We start from the raw sequence: 25,039 nt of genomic DNA, 5'->3' as shown, positions 1-25,039 counted from the left end.
TTATTTCATATCTTTCTAATACTGTGATGTGAAAGGTTCACAGCAGCTCATTATTTTTTTTCTAAAGCATATTTAATTTGAAGAAAAAAACTAACCATTTTTCTAGTCAAAGAAATATTTGAAGGCTAGCTGCAAAGGAATTGTGAGATTTTTTCCCCCTAAGAGTTAGTCTACTTAAATTGGGCTTCAATCAGTCATTATTTGCCATTAACACTACTGAACATTTCTGAGATAATAATTCTCATTCTCTTAGTATCCATTCCAAGTGAATTTGAGTACACGGTCAAGAGGTGAAAGACATTTGCCTGTTATAAAATCTTGGGCTAAATGATCGGGTTCTCGTTAAGCAAGGATATACTAATATTGAAGCAGCTTTAGGGCAAATCCTGAAGTGACCTGCTCTCAGCTGTCATGGAGGTATGTGAAGTAGCCTGATTAGAAGCAACAGCAGTGGCAGCAATGTGATTTTGTATGATTGCTCCCAGACGAGCTCATTTTACAGGAGGGTAATTTATTAGATTAAGAAAGAGCAGGCCGTACTCAAGATGCACATTAGTATGGAATCAGCTGAGCTCTGGAGTGTGGCTTGATTCCCAGATTAGTTAGGCTTTGAATCTCGACTGTAGTAATCTGCAGTGAGTTTACTGATGGAGATAAAAAGCTGTTAACTTGAATGGCTACTCTTTGGCTCTCTTAGTTTGTCAAACCAGATGGCACAATGATTGCTCTTGGCAGGAGCCTTATAGTAGTAACACCAACTGCAATGGCAGGGGTTTTTTTTGGTAAGTATTTATTTTAGAAGATGAGATTCTGAAATGGATTAATTTATTTTTGAAAATAAAATTCTTCCCAAAATTTAATGGTAGGCCTTCCATAAGAATGCTTATATATTTAGAAATGTTGTCTTAACGTATTGCTTTAACTGTCGTGATGCAGTCAGGTGACAAAGTCAAAATATGTCTGCTTTTAATATCTTAACGCTTCGTGAAGGAAAATGATTTTGTTTGTTGAGGTGAATTTTTAAAATTCCTATATACAAAATTTTAATACAGGTGAAATTTCAAATTATTTATTATATATTTAATTAAGCTTGTTTGCTACCCTTGTTTAATTTTTCTGATAATCTGTCATATTCTTCTCTCTTACTTCCCATAGCTGGTTTTATAGAAGACAAAATTTGTTATCTGAATAATATTATGGGTATAAGTAACTAGATGAAAAGGAGAGTGTTTTTACTGTTTTGTTTTTTGGGTGACATTTTAATCTAGATAGTCTAAGGTTACAGATGCAATTACTCCCTTCACTAAAATCTTACATTATTTGTCAAAGAATTTTCAGGAAAGGGATTACTCATTCACATACTTCTACTCTCTTCTACCACACATAACAAAGAGTATACTACCACTGTTTATGTTCTAATGCTTGGGTGGCAAAGTGAGTCATTCTAGCTGATGACGTTAAAGTGAGCCAGGATTCTTTCCAAACAGGTTTATTCTTTTCTAAGTGTCAGTTTCTAGTTTTATTTTATCAAGACTATGTAAATTATCAGTACCTAACAGATAACTTTTAAAATGGTACCTAACTTAACACCGAAGTCTTCATTTTCACAGAGGGGTAAACAGTAACTCAGTTGATAAGGTCCCCCCTCATAGTAAGAAGCAGAAGCATACCTGAGTTTTTGTGAAATCAGAACCCAAAGGGTGTCAAGTAGAACTTGCCATATTTAGAGCTCTGAAACTAAATACCTACATCTGTTGCAGGGTTAATAATGCACTAGAAGCCTAAAAGGCATAGAGAAGCAGACTCAGAAGCTAGCATACCTTGCTGTAGGGTTGGTTTTTTTCCCTGCTGCCCCCTCCTCCATCACCATTAATGTTCACAAATGGTAAAGAAAATATCCAAGTCATATGACTATTTACATATAGATTTTGTAACAGCCTATCTAAAGACAATCATAATCTGAAATTCTCATGATTTGTTGTTGAATTGTTGGTATTTACTAATGTCACTTCTCATTAAAATGGATTCTACTAGAAAATGCATTTCATTTGGCTAAAATATATTTGTACTATAGAAGTACTAGAATATAATTCCCCCTTGCTTCTGTATTAGCCCTATTTGCGGTCTTAAACATCTTTTGTACAATAGTTGCATTCTTAACCAAGTTACACTTAACTGACTTGCCAGAATAACCTATGCTCAGTTCCCTCTGTAAAGGGTAAGAGTATGCTCTTACCCTTAGTATATTGAATACTATCGGCTAATGGCCTACCTCTAGTCTCCCCATGCTTTTCTGCTTTCCCCCACAGACTTGTATGCTTTCAGGGGCCAGTTGTGATTGCTCCTAAATCATAAAAAAACAGTTAAACTTTTGTTATAATTATGTAACTAATTATTATATAATTTTGAAGAAATTTAACTGTGAGAGTTGTTCTGTGATACAGTTTGATAAAAGCAAGTCACTTGGGCTTCCCTGGTGGCACAGTGGTTGAGAGTCCGCCTGCCGATGCAGGGGACATGGGTTCGTGCCCCGGTCTGGGAAGATCCCACATGCCGCGGAGCGGCTGGGCCCATGAGCCATGGCCGCTGGGCCTGCGCTTCTGGAGCCTGTGCTCCGCAATGGGAGAGGCCACAACAGTGAGAGGCCCGTGTGCCGCAAAAAAAAAAAAAAGAAAAAAAAGCAAGTCACTTGCTTAGTTGCCGCTAAATTGATGTGGGTGAGTCCGTTGGAAAAATAATAGTAAAATTCTAGAAGGCTTCTACACTCAGATTTCTTCAAATGTGTCTTTACAGCTGCTTCACTTTAGAGAACCTTAAAACCCTCCTACCATTAACTGCCTTAAAAAAAATTAACTGATGAATTACCAACAGTCCTGAGTGTATCATATATGAGGGCTTCTACTGTAGTTTTGAAAACTGTTATTAGCTATATTAGAAACGTTTATAAAGAAGCTATAGTGAATACTTCAGCAGCTTTGACTTCTAGGCATCTTCTGCGGGACCTTCTTTAGTTGCCAGAAGGCTCTTCCTCTGTGACCTGTCAGCATATCTGGGTTCCATAGCGTAAAGGGTACATATTTATCCCTTAATCTATGATAGTCTATTTTAAAATATGTAATTCTTTCATATTAAACTGAAATGCATATTTTTCTACGTTTTGCAGTCACCTTAACCAGAAAACCCAGTTTGAAAATCCAGTGGAGGAAGCCAAAAGGAAAAAGCAGTTAGGACAGGCTGATACTGGGTCTTCAAAACCAGGTAGAACTTTTACCTCTATCTTCTCTTCTAAGAATAACTTGTGAAACTTATATGCTGAAATACTAAAAGTGAGTTTGAACTTTTTACTGTCGGGGCTTTAAAATTCAACAGAGAATGTCTAATTTCCATTACTGTAAAGGTATGAATAATCTTAATAAAACATCTGGACAGTTTGAGAATACTGAGACTTTTCTCATGCTGCTTATATAGAAAGTATGAAATTGTTGGCAGAAGGGACTGAATAGCTTTGTTATGGGTGCAAGGTTTTAATTTGAAGATTGGATTGTTTCCTGGTGTTTAAGGCCAAGCCAGTATTAGATCTTTAATTCATTCTGAGCTTCTCTCAAGTTAATTGCTTAGATCTAACATCAGTAACCATTCAGGATTCTTCATTAACTGATATGAACAAATACCAAGTAAATCCACTGTATTATTGCCTACATCATTGATTCTCAAGTGGGATGGTAGGGTATTAGTAATATCAGGACCATTTGGGGAACATTTTAAAAATACATAGGTCCTGAGATTTTGATGAGCCTAGCCATGTGTATTTTGAAAAAGATGCCCAGAAATTTCTTACGTCCAACTTATCCCTCCTCATCTCCTCCCCCTTCTCTCTCTGTCATTAATAAGGTCTATATGGTCATATCATAATAATCTATTAGATTCTTCACTTCTGTTGCCAGTGAGAGAAACAGTTTTTTCTTATAACTACTCTTCCAAAACATAGTCTCTTCCCTTAAGATTTGCATTTGATTTAACAAATATTTTTAGTTTAACAAATATTTTGGGGCACCTACTATATGCCCAGTGCTTTGCTAAGTACATGGTATTAAAAAATGATTAAGAGTCAGATAGGTCTTGCCCTCAAGAGTTCACAGTCTAAAATAGGAAACTAATAGTTACACTGTATGGTGATAGGTGTCATCCTGTATTAGTAGTTGAATGAGCAGGGGGCGGAGCAGGTTTGAATCCCAGCTGTGTAACCTTGGTTGAGTTTTTAAATTCTTTGTTTTCTCATCTACAAAACAGGAATAATCGTAGTCCCTACCTCTTAAGGTGGTTCTGAGTATGCAAATTAATACATGTAAAGTGCTTACAATACATGTAAAGTGCTTACAATACATGTAAAGTGCTTACAATACATGTAAAGTGCTTGCAAATAACAGGTCTGGCACATGGTGACCAATAAACAATAGCTTTCATTGCTATTAATAGAGATGTACAAGGTACAGTGGTGGCATAAAGGAGGGAGTGCACAACTTTGCTGTGGTGGAGGAAATCAAGGGGGCAGGGGAACCTTGAGACAGAGGACATATGTGAACTGGGTCTTGAAGTGCCAGGAAAAGTTAAGTCAGGCAGATCAAAATTTTAGAGGAGCAACAAGGCATACCAGCTAGAAGGAACAGAATACATAAAATCAGAGAAGCACGAAATGGTGGTGCAGGGGTCAGAGAACAGATACAAATGGCCAGCGCGTAGGGTATTTTAGGGGAGTAACAAGAGATGAGGTTGTAAGGATAGGCAGCCATGAGAAGAAACGAGTTTCAAAGAGAAGCTGAGTATTTGTGTCACATGGTGCTGAAAAGTCGGGAAAGATGAAAGTTGAAAAGTGTTTTACATTGGACTTTAAAATGTGGAGGTCATTTGTCACTCTAGCAAGAGCAAGGGGAGAGTGAAATAAAACTGCAGTAGAATAAAGAGGAAATGGGAGGTGTAGAAGTGAAGACAGTGGGTTTAGCCAACTATTTTGCTAGCTTTGAGTGTGAAAGGGGTAGCCAGAGGACATTAACTGCAGAGGAACATGAGTCCCCATTTTACACATGAACAGACTTCAGGAAAGATTAAGCCTCTTGCTTAGAATCACAGTGAGTGATTTGGAGTCAAGTCTGCATTTGAACCTAGTTTTACTGACTTTAAATTCAGAGTTCTTTGTATTATAACATGTAGTTCCTGAATGCCCATGTCTTCCATGGCCCATAGCAAAGATCTTCTCTCCTTTACTAAGCTCTAAGCTCCTCGAGGGCAGACCCATGTGTTTTATTACTTTAGATAACCAGACACTCTCCTATGAGAGAGTAATGACTCAGCATCTGTCTTTCAGGAGCCCACAAGTTAGCCAGGGAAACAGACACATAATTTTAGTATAGTATGATATTAACAGATATAAACAGTAGTGTTGGAACAAAGGAGAGAGAAATTAAATCTCACTGCGAGAGGAAAGGAAAGGCTTCCTAGAAGTGATGGAAGTTATGCTAGTCCTTGAAGAATAATTGTTACCATTTATTGAGATAGAGTCTAGTGCTAAATTGGATGCTTTATATTACATCATCTCATTTAAGTCTCAAAATATTGCTGCAAGGTTGTTAATATTATTTTCCCCGTCCAGATGCCTTGATGGCATCAAGTTACAATTGTCTGATGCTTCCATCCCAGGGATATACTTGCCACAGGGACAGAAGTACTCAAGTTTGTGAGCCTCCTTCCTTAGGCAGCCTGTATGGGTTTGTGTTTATCTACATTTATTGAGCACTTATTGTTTATCAAGCACTGTTTCTTATGCTTTCTGTGCACCACCTAGTTTAATCCCTGTAACAACCCCATGAATTATGTACTATTACCCCCCCCTTTTATAGATGAGGCAACCGAGACTTAAAAAGGTTAAATTATATTCCAAGATTACTCAACTAAATCACAAAGCTTGGATTTAAAATCAGGATTGTTAAAAAAAAAAAAAATCAGGATTCTTAGACTCAATGATAGTTTCTTTGTGCCTTTCTTATTCTCACTTTTCTATATCTGAATTCTGATAATACCTACTTTTGACCAATTTCTAATTGGCTTTGGCTGTTTTATTACTACTTTCCCAAATTAGGTGTTAACCAAAACTTTCCTTCCCACTTTAATGTTTGCACATCTTGGAGCTCATATATTATATGCTGATTTTCTATTGTATCCCTCAGATGCCCATCTTATTCTGATATTTACGGGGACTAGAGCATGGGATAGCTGACCAGAAATATTTCAATATTTGACATAAAAATGAGAAAGGTACATTTCATCAAAGATATTTTCCTCAAGTACCTGTACACAGTACTTACATGATCTTATCTATGATCTGATAGGCAACACTAGGGGGCAGTCATAATCAGCTTACATAACTAAATAGGCTTTAAGCATGTCAAATAATTTTTTTAAGTGATATTTTGTTCAGAGATGAGTTGCTAGTTTGAATGTCAGAGGCTCATCAAGGGCCAGCAACGCACTGAGGTATTGCCACAAGTAGCCTGACTGGCCAAACTCAGAGGCCTCACAAAATAGTGTTTACTGTGGTGAATACACTCCTGTCTGGAGTCTAGTCCTCTCCTTTGAGAGGCCCAAAATAGCCGATTTTTTTTTAATGTCAAGTGCTTGTATTTGTAAGAGATTAGCAAATCTGGGAAGAACATAATGAACAAAGTACACCCACTCCTATCCCAAACCTGCCTTTGTCAGTATTTGCAGGGCAGCCCTACCTCTTGCAGGAGCCATATGCATACTATACAATCTATACAACCATACAGAACAGCCCCAAGGATTGTTCTTTTCTAATTGCCAATAAGTTTAATGCATGCCTCTTAGAACACTTTGCTAAGAGGGGCAGCAGCAGATACACACAGATTAACTCTGGGCTTGATATTAGTGCTAAGTGTGATCTAAATATGAAACAAGTCACCCTTGTTAATTTGAGTCATTAGGGAAATGAGCATCAAAACCACAGTTTAAGACCATTCCACGCCTACTAGAATGGCTATAACCAAAAAAGCAGACGGTAACAAGTGTTGGCAAGGATGTGGAGAAGTTGGAACCCTCATACACTGATGGTGGAAATGTAAAATGGTACAGCCACTTTGGAAAAGTTTGGCAGTCCTTCAGAATGTTAAACATAGTTATGATATGTTTATGGTAACTGCTGCATTTCCATTCACAGTATGTAACTAATAGGAATGAAAATACTTGCCCACACAAAACCTTGTACATGAGTGTTCATAGCAACATTATTTATAATATCCAAAAAGTATAAACAATCCAAATATCCATCAACTGATACATGGATAACTAAAATGTGCTATATCTGCACAGTGGAATATTATTTGGCAGTAAAAAGGAATAAAGTCCTAACACATGCTACAACACAGATGAACCTCAAAAAAATTATGCTGAGTGAAATAAAGCATTCCAAAGACCACATATTATATGATTCCATTTATATTAAAAGTCCAGATTGGGCAAATCTATAGACAGAAAGTAGACTAGTGGTTGCAGGTTGGGGAGAAATGGGGAGTGACTGCTAATGGACAGAGAGATTTCTTTGGTGTGTGTGTTTGGAGGGAGAGAAAAATGTGCTAAAATTAGACTGTGGTGATGGTTGCACGTCATTGACTTGTATAATTCTGTCATTATTGGATTATATCTCAATAAAGCTGTTAAAAAAGAGATTTGTGAGAAAAGTTTAAACCGTATTTTAAAAAGATAACTTCAACAATGCTTTGTAAATTATGAATCTGTACAATTTGATCCCCACGGTTTTCATAAGTGCCCTAATGGCAGCCGGTGGAAGAGAGGAGCGAGAGTTTCTGGGGAAGAGAAGAGAGGTATTACTTGCAAATATAGATCACTTTTAGTTCTAGGATCATCTGGGGAAACCTCTTAAAATAGGCTTTTCAGAGGAGCTGTGCTTTTTGTCTTCCTAAAGTTTCCACTAAATATGAGTAAAAGGGAAAGACGCATGGAGCTATATACTGATAGTGCAGGGATTTGCTCCTCTCATCAGATATAGCTTAAAGGCTGCAGAAAGCCTGAGTCATAAATTATAAAAAGTTCTCGATGTATTCGCTTTTATAAGTTTGTGACAGTTGCCTTCATCTTCCTAGTATAGTGTTTTCTGCATAGACCTCAGTAGCTGCTTACTCAAATGAAATATACATCTGAATAAGTGCTGAAGGCTTTCAGGAATTTAATAATAAAGTTTACCCTTCAGGAGTGTCATTTTGACTTCTAAATAAAGGACTCTTTGGGATAAGAAAAAGTAAGTACAAACAAGGCAGTGAGGAGGGGATAGAGTAGATGTTTTTACCTTTCAAATGACATAGAAGAGTCATATAAAAGATAAATGATTCATTAGCTAAGTTTTTTTTTTCAGTGATTTAGTTTATGAAATTAAATTCCAACTGATCTATAATATTAGAGTCTATCTTTTTTTTCCTGTTATGTTATGGTTTGTTATATTTAAGTTATATAGACTATCTTGGAGATTAGCTTCAAGGGCTATATTCATTGTAATTATTCTTGTTTCTCATTTTTACACAGATATGGAAAAATCACACTTTACTCGAGATCCATCCCAGCTTAAAGGCATCCTTGTTCGAGCATCATTAAAAAAAAGCACAATGGGATTTGGTTTTACCATTATTGGTGGAGATAGGCCTGATGAGTTCCTACAAGTGAAAAATGTGCTGAAAGATGGTCCTGCAGCTCAGGATGGGAAAATTGCACCAGGTAACAGATTTTTCAGAAATACTTAAAGAGGGACTTCCCTGGCTGTCCAGTGGTTAAGACTCCACGCTTCCACTGCAGGCGGCACAGGTCTGATCCCTGGTTGGGGAACTAAGATCCTGCGCATGCCGTGAGGCGTGGCCAAAAAAAAAAAAAAAAAGAAATACTTAAAGAGTTATGATACTATAACAAAAATTATAGTGAAAAAGTTATATATATATTATATATGTAACGTATGTAACAAATATTATATAGTAGGTATGTAAGTATATATAAAACTTCTGTATATATATTTATATAAATAAAGAGAGAGAGAACTAAATTATACAACTGAAGAGGGAGATTCCTGTATTAAAATAGTTTATCTTCTAAACTAAGTGCATGCTAGTTTTGAAGGAGGGTCATTTTTACAAATAAGTGGAAACAGTCAAAACATTAAATTTATTAATTTTTGAATAGTTTGCATATTTTGAGATAACTCTTTGGCTGTACTAAGCTAAAGATTTATTAACCATCTCAGAAAACTATTTGATAGTTTGATTTTCTCTGATTAAGTTGGGTACTTTGGGAGTTATTTAACATTACCTGTAATCTTTTTTGAAAAATGATTCATTGTGATGTTTATAATGATACTGAACAAATTGTTATATCCCACAGTTTTTTTCCAAGTTGGGGTTTTTTTTTTTGCTTCCTTAGTGGCTGTTAGTAAAATTAAACTGCTATGTTAAGAATTATAGACAATAATATTACTATTTTTACAGAGCTGTATAAATTTGTCTTTTACGTAGTTTTCCCAACATCTTTACTTAGTGATTGTTAGATATTTTTATACGGCTGACAGTGTTTATGGCTGAGTGGGTTAGAGGAAGTTTAAGACTAGTTACTGATTATGGGGAAGGTTTAAGTACTTTTTTCCAGAAAGATTTTAGTAATCCACTGAGGTTGCTTCTTACAGTTTGCTAGACTTTTCTAATCCTCTGTTATTTCACATACTTTGTGTAAATATGTCCCCCATTTGGGCGATTCAGTTGTCATTACTTTTGATGGCAGATATCAACTTATTTTTAACTGGAATATGGGCTCTCTCATATTATGCTTTCCCAATTAGGTGATAGAAACGTAAACAAGAAAACTTAAAATAATCAAATGTTATATTTATAAAGAAAATTATTTTTAGCTCTCTTTTATTACTTTATAAAATTCACAAACTCTAGAGATTAAAATTAATAGTAAAGTTTTTTCCTAAGTCCTCAATTTTGACTTTTTAAATATTTTGTGCATGAAACACATCTTGTAGCTATTGTATATACTGTCAGGATTTTATAATATAGATTCAGATATGTCTAAAACTGTTATTAATTTGTATAACAATATAATACTTCCATTAAAATTCTGGGAACTTTGACCAGGGGAAGAAAAATCAAAACTTTGTTTCTAATTAGTCTAATTTCTATAGCTTCTTGAATTTTGCAACAAATTTCCACAGACTAACATTAGTTTTTAAATACCATTCATGTTGATTTTTTTAAAGCCTACATGCAATCAGAACAAATTAAAGCACCTTTATTTGGCAATAACCTTTTAAATAATCGTATTCAAATAAAAGCAGCAAATGGATGAGATATCAGAGGACAAATTTTAAAAGCTAAAGTTGCATTAAGAAAAACACACAACTGATAAATGTCAAGTGGTAATAATCCTGCAACCAAAGTGGTCATAATAATGTAAAATCAGAAAAGCAAAACCAACTTTTACAAGGATTAATTCAGCTGAATTTCCAGCATCTTAAATAATATATTCTTTGCTTCTGTTGAATTCTTTTGTTGCTTACTTTTCCTTTTGAAAACTAAATTACACTAAACTGAAAAAATCCACAAAAAGGAAAGATGCTAAAAGAAAATACATTCATAAGTTATTATTCTAATCTTCAGCCTTACATTGTTCAAACTAGAATGAATTTTTAAGTACATTGTAATCAATGGCTACTTAAAATCAAGAAATAAGGTGATATTTAAAGATTGCCTGTTTGTACAAGTAGCCAATGGGGTTATTCACTCTTCTATATACTGAACACCTACTACAATGTGCCTAGCTTTGTGTGACCACTTAGGTGTGACTCAAAGGATATACTAAAAATGATAATGTGAATTTGCAGTTAATTTTTTAAAGATTCACTTTAGCTTGAGGTCATAACTCTTTGCAACTAAGATAATTAAAAATGTATACATTTATATATTCTTTTTAGAGAGGAGTCACAGAAGGGAGAATGACATGTCGATGTTCAAAATCTATCTTTTCAGTAGTTAATGAACAGTAAGAGGTTTCCAAAATTCAAATTTAGATGCTAAACTTCAGTTATTTTCATCTCCCCCAACAAAAAATTAACTTATTTGACGGTTTTAATATTTTTAACATGACTTATGTTTTACCAGGTGATGTTATTGTAGACATCAATGGCAACTGTGTCCTTGGTCACACCCATGCAGATGTTGTCCAGATGTTTCAACTGGTACCCGTCAATCAGTATGTAAACCTCACTTTATGTCGTGGTTATCCACTTCCTGATGACAATGAAGATCCTGTTGTGGACATTGTTGCTGCTACTCCTGTCATCAATGGACAGTCATTAACTAAGGGAGAGACTTGCATGAATACTCAGGATTTTAAGTCAGGAGCAATGGTTCTGGACCAGAATGGAAAATCGGGGCACGCCTTGATCAGTGATCGTCTCAATGGACCATCAGATCTGAGTGAGCAGAGAGCGTCTATGGCATCGTCAGGCAGCTCCCAACCAGAACTAGTGACTATCCCTCTGATCAAGGGCCCTAAAGGCTTTGGGTTTGCCATTGCTGACAGCCCAACTGGACAGAAGGTGAAAATGATATTGGATAGTCAGTGGTGTCAAGGCCTACAGAAAGGGGATATAATTAAGGAAATTTACCGTCAAAATGTGCAGAATTTAACACATCTCCAAGTGGTAGAGGTGCTAAAGCAGTTTCCAGTAGGTGCAGATGTACCATTGCTTATCTTAAGAGGAGGTGAGTAAAAGCGCAACAAGGAAAAATCTTCATTGTTCATGCATTTGTATCTGTGAATTGTCCTTCCTTACAGGTCAGAATATCTCTTTTCCCAGCGGACTTAACTGGTAATTAGTATGCATTTTCCTTAAGTTCTGTCTGACTGCTTCCATAAGCAGTATCTTTTGCAGCAGTTTGTTTAGTTATTTGCGGTTTCATTTGTGTCCATTATGGATTTCTTTCCCTCTATATTCTTTTTAAAATCTGATTTATGACTTTAATGATTAGAGAGAGTCACAACATTGTGCTACTTCAAATGAAATATATCCTCTTAATTCCATTTTCTCTGTTGATGGCAATAATAGAAATGGACTCTTTCAAGCAGTGGTACTTCATCTGGACCTCTGTAATGTACCAAGGATGTTTTGAAAGAGCTAGCATCTCTGTGAATAAGCAAAATGTTGGATGGTGTGTTAATCTGTTCTGTAAAAGCAATCATGATAGCTTGTGCTCATAAAGCTCTTACCTTAAGCTTTAGTATCTGTCCATAAATGTTAATTAAACCCCACAGTGCTCATGTGAGATAAATATAATTTTATTTTCCAAGGTCATCAACTGACTTGAACTGCTCCCAGACATAAATGCAGTTCCAAGGACTAATCACAAAGTCGCGTTTTAATGGGCTTTCTTAAATCCATACCTATGAATGACTAGTATTTTAAAGAATAAAATTTAGCCCTTCACATATATCTCACTGGCTTTTAGTTTTCATTTTTGAGGCAAATGAGCAGTTTAACTTCATTGGGGCTTTTTTTTATTATTTTCATTTCTTTGAACTATTTTTGTTTCTTCTCTGTGTGGTATGGTAGAATGTGCTCATATCTCTTCGTGAGGGCTGGAGAATTATCCAGAGTTCCAACAAATATGAGAGTCCAGGGTTTGGTGTCAAACAAGTTGGATGTCAATTTCCTGCCTAGTTGCTGGTTGGTTCCGCAGTACAGGAAAGTAATGTTAATCTATTTGAGTCTTTGTTTACTTTATCTATAAAATGGCAGTAACATTTACGCCTTAGGATTGTCATAAAAAATGAAATACGTGTATAATGCCTGGCACGTAGAACATATTGAACATGATTTACTAGCCTGCTAAAAGTCAAAGCTAGTTTTGTCATAAACATTAGCAGTATTTGTGATCTGGGAATGCTTCCTCTGTTTTTAAAATGTGGCTCATTTTTTTTAAGGTCCTCCTTCACCAACTAAAACTGCCAAAATGGTGAGTATACTGTGGTCCTCAAATGCTTCTTCTGAACACATGGAGAGAGACGCTGCGTTCCCCTCCCTGAGGGCAGCTCATAGGGGTGGCGTTTACAGACAGGCAGGAGCCAAGAGGCAGACTGCCCTGGGCTTGTATCAGAAACTCAGAGGGAAGCGTGTGAGTTAGAAAAGCTGCCCATAGAGGAGGTGTGCTCTGCTGGTTAAGTATTTCTGCTGGAAGATAGGCCTGTACTACCAATAGTCCTGTCTAGGACACACTGAGGTGCCTACTGATGGGTCCTATTACTTTCTTTGTGTTTCAGAGGAACAGGGTAAGGAGTAGCTAAATGTTCGAGCAGATGTACTAAGGGAAGATGTAGTAGTTTCACATAAATTCACAGGGACTATAACTTACCCACATTCAGATAACCTTCTGACATTTAGCCCTAAACAGGACTTTCTAGAGCAATTGTGGCCTCTGTGCTCAATTTGCTTGTTATCAGAGTGAGAGGCTATCAGACCTGGAACAGTTTTCTCTGGCATTCTTCTGAATAACTGACTAGCCCATTTAAAGACCTGTGTAGAGAATAAGACCTAAACAAAGGACGCACCAAATAATGGTATGAAAGAAACAGTGCTAGGTACACGTGTAGCTACTTAAATATCCACAATTATATGGACATGGATATAAAGACAATCGTGTATAAAATCCTCATTTGCTCTGTTTTGCTTGATTTGGAGTGTGTCATCTTATAGTTGAAAGATGGTCTTCCATAACCAGAAACCCTGGGCTGCTAAACAAAAGACCATCAGATACAAAATGGATTAGTTCTCCATAGCCCACCAAATAGGATCCTCAGCAAATTGGCCGTTTTATGGATCAGGCAGAAAGAAACGCTCAGCACTTTTATAGAAAAGTGGACCAGTTAGGTCCAACGTGAACAGTGAACAGAAATTCTTTTTGCCTACTCAGTTAAAATTGCACTGTATTTTTCTCCATTTCTCCATTTCTCTGGTCCCTCTAGTACTCATTTTTAACTTCTGTGCTACCCTATCTATTTCGTAACGAATGCCAGTGCAGCCATGGGGACCCTAATGTTTTATAATTGCAGAAAGTCTCAGACGACCTCCCACTGCTTCTGACAGAATCCTAGGCCATGTGGGAGAAAGAGGAAGAGACTGCTCTTATCTCCCGGCCATCTGACGGGGTCTGGGTCAGTGAAGGGTCCCTTCTGGCACAACGCTTTATAGCGACTGTCCCCTCACACCTACCTGAGAAGCTGCTGCTCCGGCATCCTAGTCACATTAATTATCTTATCATAAATGTCTATAATCCCCCTCTTCTAACCGTAATTCAGGATAACAAGCTGTTCTCAAAACCATAGTATTTATTTTCTTAGGCTATTTATTGGATTTCATTTTTTACTTTTATTAAAGAAGTCATTTTACTGAGCTATTCTTTTGGGAAAGTTCTATCTGAATAGGAACATTTGAAAATATCCCTTGTCTGATTCTCAGGCATGGTGCATTTTTTCGTGATATATTTGGATTGGCCATGAAGGTTTTTACACTGTTATCTTTATAACCTAAATTAGTTAACACTTCCTATTTCATTTTCTTAGAAAGAACATTACCTTAAACGTCTTCACTGAAAATTAAACTCAGTGAGTGGGGAGGATGGGGTTTATCAATATTCTAAGAGAATATGGACATATTCTCTTAGAGTCTCCCTCTTGCTTTACTTGGAAGTGCTGCCTTGTGTTGTATCCTTATTTATCTTCTGAAAGTCAATTTGTGTCTTGGTGGTGGAGCAAAGGGCAAAATTGCTTAAACATAGGACTAATTGATTGATATCATTATCAACTTTTTCTAATTTAAGTGAAATATGTTTTAATCAAATACACACAGCTATGAAAGTGAATTCCTATAAGACTGCAAATATGCTGTGGCTTTGACCCTGCTGCTTACACAACTGTAATCAGCTGACATACCCAGTTCAGACAACAGTTTTATGCACTAATCAACCATCTGGCTTTTCGAGATACTAAGTAAGGCCCTTTTCCATTTCAGAAAACAGATAAAAAGGAAAATTCAGGAAGTTTGGAGGCCATAAATGAGCCCATTCCCCAGCCTATGCCTTTTCCACCCAGCATTATCAGGTCAGGATCCCCGAAATTGGATCCTTCTGAGGTCTACCTGAAATCTAAGACTTTATATGAAGATAAACGTAAGTAGTTGTGGAATATTTCAGGAAAGCATGCAACAAAATTAATTTGAATTTTCTTAAAAACTCGACTTTTCCATCTTTCAAAACCATGTTGAAGTTATTCCTTCATTCCCATTTTAATATGACTTTGGGCTTCTTCCATTTATATTCAACATTCATTCATTTATTTTCTTCAAAACCATGTATTATTAAGGGCCTTCTGTCTACCCAACATCGTAGTAGGTAATGGGAATACAGAGGTAATAGGTTACATAGGCCCCGCACCCCAAAAGATGATTAAGCCTAAATGGAAAAGACAAAGAGGTAATCAAATACATATACAAATAAGTGCAGATAAGCCCCTAACAGGTTCAGTAATAGAAGGATGGACTGAATGAATTGGGATCCAAAGTAGAAAATGGTCAGTTTTACGGCTGTGGGTAGTAGGAAGTGTCAGATACTGCTTCATATAGGAAGTTAAGCTTTAACCAAGTCTTTAAAGACAATGAGGTAGGTGTTTATGAGATAGATGAAAGGGAAAGAAAGAAGGAATAGCATGTGCACATTGACCTTGTATGGGCTGGGTTCTGCACAGAGTTCAGTTTAGCTGCGTGTGGTTGGCAAGGGAAACTAGAGGGGGAGGGCGAATTATGCCGTTCGGAGGAAGCTGGAGACAGTGGTATACATGATAGAGAGGCACAGAATGGTTTTAACCATAGGGATGAAATTGTTGGACTTGACTTTCAGAAAGATTTTCCTGGCAGGGATACGAAGGATGATGAATCAGAGGGGTGTGTGATCTGAGGAGGAAACCAAAGGGTAGAGTAGACTCCTTCGAGGAGTCCAGCTGAGAGATGATGAGAAGAGAGTGTGCATAGGGTGGAAATTCATTTTCATACTAATTTACTTACTAATGATAGATCTTTTCCAAAGTAAAATCATAGATTTAAGTAGGTTTAATTTTTTAAATTTATTTATTTTTAGAAATAGATTTAGGTCTACCTTGGAAAAGATGTACACAAGTGAAAACATTATATATAATTGCCTTCATACTTATTTAACCTGTTACAGATCTTTGTCTTGATAGTCCGATAGTCCCAGGCCATATTTAGGAAGATGAAACATTGATTTGAAAGCATCAAGAATTAATGGACGTGTAATACTGAGAGCATGGAAGTGGGAGCAAATATTCCTAAGGAGTCTTGATTCAAAGTTTGGGTTAGAGCACAAAACAGAGATTTATGATTGAATTTTACTGTATTATTAATCCTTTTAGAATAAAGTGTGTATTATGTATGTATGTTTGTATTTATTATTTTCTGGTTTTCCTTAGCGCCAAACACCAAAGATTTGGATGTTTTTCTTCGGAAACAAGAATCAGGGTTTGGCTTTAGAGTGCTGGGAGGAGATGGACCTGACCAATCTGTAAGTTTAAATACTTTGGAATTTGGCTGCTCCTGTTAAAACTTTTAAGCAGAGATTTGGTAGAATACGGTGTTTTTGTTTTGTTTTTGGTTTGGTTTTTTAAAAGATTTTGTTTTCTCTGACAGTTTCATTAATATGAGGAAGAACTTCATTTCTATTGGTGTCATAATACCTCAGTTAACTTGGTGTAGCTGAGGTTAAAACTATAGGTAAAAGCTGAATATGTCAGCTGTAAATTAGAGTAATAAATGGTTATACTAGCAAAACATTTACATCTAGAATTTTATTTATACAGGATTCTCACTCAAACTTAGAGAACAAATACAGTGGGTTTATTTTTGTTTTGCCCTTAGTTTGATAAAAAGTAATGTGCTTCTTAGAATTTAAGAACATATTTAAAGTTTTTTTGTATAATATCAAGAAAGACTACGTTATTATCATGCTTAGAAGTTAGGTGAATAACAATATTCTTTTAAAATGACGGGCTTCTTTCTATTTCTGACTAGAACATTTGATTTATAGAGTATAAATGTGTTCTAATTAGTCATATCAGTTACAGTTAAAATAATCATCAGAGACCGTTTAAGGCAGGTTGCCCTACATAGGGCAAATATAAAATACCTCGATTGTTTCTTTTCTTTCTTTCTTTCTTTTCTTTTTAATTGAGCTATGATTGACATATAACATTATATTAGTTTCAGATGTACAACATAACGATTCGATGTTTGTATACACCACAAAATGATCATCACGATAAGTCTAGTTACCATCCGTCACCAAAGTTATAAATTTTTTTCCTGTGATAAGAACTTTTAAGATTTTTCCCTTAGCAATTTTCGAATATGCACTACAGTATTACTGACTGTAGTCCCCATGCTGTACATTACATCCCCATGACTCATTTATTTTATAAACGGAAGTTTGTGCCTACCTCCCCCCAACCCCCTTTCCACTGTCAACCACCATTCTGTTCTAGGAGTTTTGTTTTGTTTGTTTGTTTATTTATTTTGTTCTTTGTATTTCACATATAAGTGAGAATACACAGCATTTGTCTTTCTCTGTCTGACTTATTTCACTTTGCATAATGCTCTCCAGGTCCATCCGTGTTGTCGCAGTTACCAAGATTTCATTCGTTTTAATGTAGTTTAATCTTCGCATCTGGTGATTTTCTCAATTTTCTTCTTGTAATTGATTTCTAGTTTTATACCATTGTGATTGGAAAAGATGCTTGATATAATTTCAGTCGTCTTAAACTTATTGAGACTTGTTTTGTGGCTTAACATGTGATCTGGCTGAGTAGTAGTTGTGTGTGTGTGTGTGTGTGTGTATAAAGAAGACATCATATGTATATTTCTTTTTTTTCCTAATTGCTATGGCTAGGACTTCCAATACTATGTTGAATAAAAGTGGCAAGAGTGGGCATCTTTGTCTTGTTCCTGATTTTAGAGGGAAAGCTTTCAGCTTTCACCATTGAGTATGGTGTTAGCTGTGGGCTTGTCATATATGGCCTTTATTATATTGGGGAGTGTTCCCTCTACACACTTTGCTGAGAGTTGTTATAAATGGACACTGAATTTTGTCAGATGCTTTTTCTGTACCTGTTGAGATGATCATATGATTTTTATCCTTTATTTTGTTAATTTGGTGTATCACATTGATTGATTTGTAGATGTTGAACCATTCTTGCATCCCTGGAATAAATTTCACTTGATCATGGTATATGATCCTTTTAATGTACTTTTTAATTCGATTTGCTAATGTTTTATTGAGGATTTTTGCATCTGTGTTCATCAGTGATGTTGGCCTGTCATTTTCTTTTTTGGGGGTGTCTTTGTCTATTTTTGGTATCAGGGTAATGTTGGCCTCATAGAATGAGTTTGGAAGTGTTCCCTCCTGTTCAATTTTTGGAAGAGTTTGAGAAGGATAGGTATTAAATCTTCTATAAATGTTTGGTAGAATTCACCAGTGAAGCCGTCAGGTCCTGGACTTTTGTTTGCTGGGAGGTTTTTAATTACTGATTCAATCTCCTTACTAGTAATTGGTCTGTTAAGATCTTCTACTTTTTCATGATTTACTCTTGAAAGATTGCATGTTTCTAGGAATTTATCCATTTTTTCTAGGTTGTCCAGTTTTTTGGCATATAATTGTTCATAGTAGTTTCTTATGATTCTTTATATTTCTGGTGGTGTCAAGGGTAACTTCTCTTTATTTCTGATTTTACTTTTGAGCTCTCTTTTTTTTCTTGGTGAATCTAGCTAAAGGTTTGTCAATTTTATTTATCTTTTCAAAGAGCCTGCTCTTAGTTTCACTTTTCTATTGTCTTTTTAGTCTCTATCTCATTTATGTCTACTCTGATCTTTGTTATTTCCTTCCTTCTACTAACTTTGGGCTTCTTTTGTTCTTTTTCTAGTTCCTTTAGGTGTAAAGCTAATTTTTGAGATTTTTCTTGTTTTGAGGTAGGCCTGTATTGCTATGAACTTCCCTCTTAGAACTACTTTTGCTGCATCCCAGAGATTTTGGTAAGTTGTATATCCATTTTCTTTTGTCTCAAGGTATTTTTTTATTTCTCTCTTGATTTCTTCATTGATTCATTGGTTGTTCAGTAGCATGTAGTTTAATCTTCACATTTTGTGATTTTTCCCAATTTTCTTATAATTGATTTCTACTTTTATACCCTTGTGGTTGGAAAAGATGCTTGATATAATTTCAGTCTTCTTAAATTTATTGAGACTTGTTTTGTGGCTTAACATGTGATCTGTCCTGAAGAGTGTTCCACTTGAGAAGAATGTGTAATATGCTACTTTTGGATAGAATGTTCTATATATATCTGTTAAGATTATCCGTTCTAATGTGTCATTTAAGGCCCACGTTTCCAAGATTGATCTTATGTCTGCATGATCTAGTCATTGATGTAAGTGGAGTATTAAAATTCCTTACTATTACTGTATTACTGTCAGTTTCTCCCCTCAGGTCTGTTAATATTTGCTTTATATATTTAGGTGCTCCTATATTGGGTGCATAAATATTTACAAATGTTATATCTTCTTGTTGGATTGACTCCTTTATCATTATGTAATGCCCTTTTTGTCTTTCATTGCAATCTTTGTTTTAAAGTCTATTTTGTCTGATGTAGGTATAGCTACCTCAGCTTTCTTTTGGTTTCTTTTTGCACAGAACATCTTTATCCATCCCTCTGCTTTCAGTCTTTGTGTCTCCTTACATCTGAAGTGAGTGTCTTATAGGCAGCATATAGATAGGTCTTGTTTGTTTATACATTCAGCCACTCTAAGTATTTTGATTGGAGAATTTAGTCATTTACACTTAAAGTAATTATTGAGAGCTATGTACATGTCATTTTGTTAATTGTTTTCTGGCTGTTTTGTAGTTCCTCTCTGTTCCTTTCTTCTTCTCTTGCTTTCTATGTTATGCTCATATTCTATTTTTGTTATCTTTTGTGTGTCTACTATAGGTTTTTGTTTGTGGTTACCATGAGGCTCACATATAACAGCTTATATATATATCAGTCTATTTTAAGTTGATAGCAAGTTAAATTTGAATGCATTCTAAAACTCCCCCCCATCACATTTTACGTTTTTGATGTCCCATTTCACATCTTTTTATTTTGTGTATCCCGTTACTGATTATTCTAGTTATAGTTATTTTTACTACTTTTGTCTTTTAACCTACATACTAGCTTCGTAAGTGATTATATTTACCTTACCCATGAGATTTATACTTTCATATGTTTCCTTGTTGCTAATTAATGCCCTTTCTTTTCAGCTAAAGTAGTCCCTTTCACATTTCTCATAAGGTCAGTTTAGTGATGAAGAACTCCTTTGACGGTTTCTTGTCTGGAAAACTCCATCTGTCCTTCAATTCTGAATGATAATTTTGCTGAGTAGAGTATTCTTGGTTGGAAGTTTTTTCCTTTCAGCACTTTGAATATATCATGCCACTCACTTCTGGACTGCAAAGTTTCTGCTGAAAAATCTGCTCATAGTCTTTTGGGGGTTCCTTTGTATGTAACAAGTTGTTTTCCTCTTGCTGCTTTTAAGATTCACTCTTTAACTTTTGACATTTTAATTATAATGTATCTCTGTGTGGATCTTTTTGAGTTTGTCTTTTTGGGAACTCTCTGGGCTTTCTGGATCTGGATGTCTGTCTCTTTCCCCAGGTTAGGGAAGTTTTCACAGCCATTATTTCTTCAGGTAAGTTTTCTCCTCCTTTCTCTCTCTCTTCTTCTGGCACCCCTATAATGCAAATGTTTTTCTGCTTGAAGTCATTCCATAGGTACCTTGGGCTATCCTCACTTTTTTTCATCTTATTTTTTTCTTTTTGCTGCTCTTGTTGGGTGAGTTCCATGGCCCTGTCTTCTAGATCACTGATTCTTTCTTCTGTTTTATCCAGTCTGCTGTTGAATCCCCCTAGTGTAATTTTCGGTTCAGTTATTGTATTCTTCAGCTCCATGACTTCTGTGTAGTACTTTCTTATATTTTCTGTCTCTTTATTGAAGTTCTCACTGTGTTTATGCATTCTTCTCCCACATTCAGTAAGCATCTTTATGACCATTACTTTGAACTCTTTATCTGGTAAATTACTTATCTCCATTTCATTAAGGTTTTTTTCCTTAGGTTTTATTTTGTTCTTTCATTTGGAACATATTTCTCTGTTTCCTCATTTTGCTTAACTCTCTATTTTTGTTTCTATGTATTAGGTGAAGCAGCTACCTCTCCCAGTCTTGAAGGAGTGACCTTGTTTAGGAAATGAGCTTATCTTTCAACTTTGCCCTAGCTCTCTCCAACCTTTGTGATTGTCTAAGCAGCCTGATTTATTCTCAATAAGTCCCAGTCACTGAGGGTGTGCCAAGACCTCTCAGTGTTCCAAAGGGAGGGACCTCAGTCAGCAAGCATCTAGCTTCAGGCTGATTGGAAGCAGCTTACCCTCAGGCAGCAGCTTTTAAAGTATGTCAACATACACAGTCCTGTGGGACTGCAGTTGTAAACTCTGCTGGCCTCCAGACCAGGAGATCTGAAGGTATCACCTGGGTGACAGTTGCAAAAATCAGGACTTCAAACAAGTTTATAAGCTCGTTTCTGGGAGGTACCAGAGAGCCATAGTGAAGCCAGGGAAGAGTGCAAAGATGGCATCTCCAGCCTCTGTTCCCTGAAAGCACCTCTGTAGCCTCTAGATGTGTGGCAAAGCTGAACCCTGCCCCTCAAGCTAGGACAAGTAAATAGGCCTTTTTCACAAAAAGACTGGGGTTGGGGGGCAGTGTTTCAGTCTGCAGTCTGTGTAGTGCCATGGGGGTGGGAGCTTGTCAAGAACTCTCTCTCTTATTGTTACAGTCTCATGGGACTCAAGAATGCAGGCTGCCCTGGCCACCAGTGCCAAGCAATTAAGGAATGACCCCTGTGTAGACTACATGTGCCCACCAGCTTTAGCTAAGCAGCCAGAGAGTTCACGGCCAGGGCATACCCACTAGCATTAGCGGGGCAGTAGGAGAGTGTAGGGCCAGGGTGCATCCACTGGCACAGCAGAGTAGAGGGAGGGAACAAAAATTGGTGCCTGCTAGCACCTCTATCCCTGGAGAGAGTCCCAGTAGAGCTCCAGCCCTTCAGCAGATGCTTTAAGAGTAGCAAATGAATCTCCTTCACATACAGTCTAGGCAGTTTTCAAACTGCTGCTTTTGCGCTGGTCCCCGGGGTGAGTGAGTCTGTGTGTAAACCCTTTAAGAAAAGTATCTCAGTTCCCTATAGCCCTTTGGGTCCCCTGGATGTGAGGCCCTTTGGTTTTCCAAGCCAGACATTTTGGAGGTCCATCTCTCCATTGCAGATCCAATGGTTAAGTTGCATGATGTGAGGCACGAACCCCTCACTCCTTAGGGAGAAGCTCCAGCTTTGTGAGATGCCTCTGATTATAGGTCACTGTGTTGGGGGGTAGGGTTTGGCGGACCATGTCTCTGCCTTTCCTACCCATCTCAGTGTGGCCCTTTTACCATTTCTTGTGAAGGAATTGTTCAGCTAATTTTCAAATCTTTTTCAGAGGGAATTGTTCCACATGTAGCTATAGATTCCATGTGTCCATGGGAGGAGGTGAGTTCAGGATCTTCTTACAACAACATGTTGGACCGTACCTCCTCCAGACTAGTTATATTTCTCTTGATTGTTTCTGATGGTAGATGTAGTTTCGTAGATATAGTTTGTCACTTCCTATTTTGTTGATACTCATAGTGTTCGTTCACTTAGGCATTTTAAGAATTTTTCTCAAACAGCTTGGGAGAAACCTTTCTCTTCTCTTCTCTCCTTTTTAATTGAAGTATAGTTGATGTACAATGTTATATAAGTTACAGGTGTACAATATAGTGATTCACAATTTTTAAAGGTTATACTCCATTCATAATTATTATAAGATATTGACTATATTCCCTGTTTTGTACAATATATCCTCGTATCTTATTTCATATATAATAGTTTGTACCTCTTAATCCCTTATGCCCATATTGCCCCTCTCCACTTCCCTCTCCCCACCGGTAACCACTAGTTTGCTTTCTATATCTATGAGTCTGCTTCATTTTTGTTATATTCACCAGTATTTTGTATTTTTCTACATATAAGTGATATATTCCACATATAAGTGATATCATACAGTATTTGTCTGACTTATTTCACTTAGCATAATGTCCTTCAAGTCCATTCATGTTGTTTCAAATGGCAAAATTTCATTCTTTTTTATGGCCTAGTAGTATTCCATTGCACATATATGTATGTATATATAGGTGTGTATATAGATATAGATCACATCTTCTTTATCCATTCATCTGTTGATGGACACTTAGGTTGCTTCCATATCTTGGCAATTGTAAATAATGCTGTTATGAACGTTGGGGTACATGTATCTTTTCGAGTTAGTGTTTTCATTTCTTTTAGATATATACCCAGGAGTGGAATTGCTGTGTCATATGGTAGTGCTATTTTTGTTTTTTGAGAAACCTCCATGCTGTTTTTGACAGTAGCTGCACCAATTTATATTCCCACTAACATTGTAAAAGATTTCCCTTTCCTCCATATCCTTGCCAACATTTGTTATTTGTAGACTTTTTGATGATAACCATTTTGACAGGTGTGAGTTGATACCTTATTGTGGTTTTGACTTGCCTGATGATTAGCAATGTTGAGCATCTTTTCATGTGCCTGTGGGCCATCTGCATTTCCTCTTTGGAAAAATGTCTGTTCAGGTCTTCTGCCCATTTTTTAATTGGGTTGTGTTTTTTGGGATATTAAGCTGTATGAGCTGTATGTATATTTTGGATATTAATCCCTCATTGGTCTCATCATTTGCAAATATTTTTTCCCAGTTTGTAGGTTGTCTTTTTGTTTTGTTTATGGTTTCCTTTGCTGTACAAAAACTGTTAAGTTTAATTACGTCCGGTTTATTTTTGTCTTTATTTCCATTACTCTAGAAAATGGATCCAAAAAAATATTGCTGCGATTCATGTCAAAGAATGTTTTGCCTATGTTTTCCTCTAGCAGTTTTAGAGTATCCCATCTTACACTTGGATCTTTAATCCATTTTGAGTTTATTTTTGTATATGGTATTAGAGAGTGTTCTAATTTCATTCTTTTGCATGTAGCTGTCCAGTTTTCCCGGCACCACTTATTGAAGAGACTTTTTCTCCATTGTATATTCTTGCCTCCTTTGTCCTAGATTAATTGGCCATAAGTGTGTGGGTTTATCTCTGGGCTCTCTGTTCTGTTCCATTGATCTATGTGTCTGTTTTTGTGCCAGTACCATACTGTTTTGATTAGTGTAGCTTTGTAGTATAGTCTGAAGTCAGGGAAGTCAGGGATTCCTCCAGCTCTGTTCTTCTTTCTCAAGATTGTTTTGGCCATTTGGGATCTTTTGTGTTTCCATACAAATTTTAAAAAAAATTTGTTCTAGTTCTGTGAAAAATGCCCTTGGTATTTTGATAGGGATTGCATTGAATCTGTAGATTGCTTTTGGTAGTATGGTCATTTTAACAATATTAATTCTTCCAGCCCAATAACACAGTATATCTTTCCGTCTGTTTGTGTCGTCTCCAATTTCTTTCATCAGTGACTTATAGTCTTCCAAGTACAGGTCTTTTACCTCCTTAGTAGGTTTATTCCTAGGTATTTTGTTCTTTTTGATGCAATGGTAAATAGGATTGTTTCCTTAATTTCCCTTTCTGACAGTTCATTATTAGTGTATAGAAATGCAACAGATTTCTGTATATTAATTTTGTATCCTGCAGCCTTACCGAATTCATTGATGAACTCTAGTAGTTTTGTTTTCTGGTGGCAGGAATTTCTACATATATGTAGGAT

At 36.4% G+C, this 25,039-nt stretch overlaps 1 protein-coding gene across 6 annotated transcripts in view; it reads left to right on the top strand.

Moving 5' to 3' along the window:
- MAGI3 (membrane associated guanylate kinase, WW and PDZ domain containing 3) overlaps positions 1-25,039 on the top strand; it is a 269,898-nt gene that overhangs the window by 208,389 nt on the left and 36,470 nt on the right. For all 6 annotated transcript variants that reach the window (XM_060139306.1, XM_060139305.1, XM_060139302.1 and 3 more), the window contains 6 exons: positions 3,164-3,258; positions 8,608-8,796; positions 11,226-11,831; positions 13,051-13,082; positions 15,134-15,290; positions 16,603-16,694. In XM_060139306.1, coding sequence (XP_059995289.1) covers positions 3,164-3,258; positions 8,608-8,796; positions 11,226-11,831; positions 13,051-13,082; positions 15,134-15,290; positions 16,603-16,694 — 1,171 coding nt within the window. The remainder of the gene's footprint in view (positions 1-3,163; positions 3,259-8,607; positions 8,797-11,225; positions 11,832-13,050; positions 13,083-15,133; positions 15,291-16,602; positions 16,695-25,039) is intronic.

The sequence above is a fragment of the Lagenorhynchus albirostris genome, chromosome 2, assembly GCF_949774975.1.
Source record: "Lagenorhynchus albirostris chromosome 2, mLagAlb1.1, whole genome shotgun sequence".
Classification (NCBI taxonomy): Eukaryota; Metazoa; Chordata; class Mammalia; order Artiodactyla; family Delphinidae; genus Lagenorhynchus; species Lagenorhynchus albirostris.
This window is presented reverse-complemented; position numbering and strand designations above follow the sequence as displayed.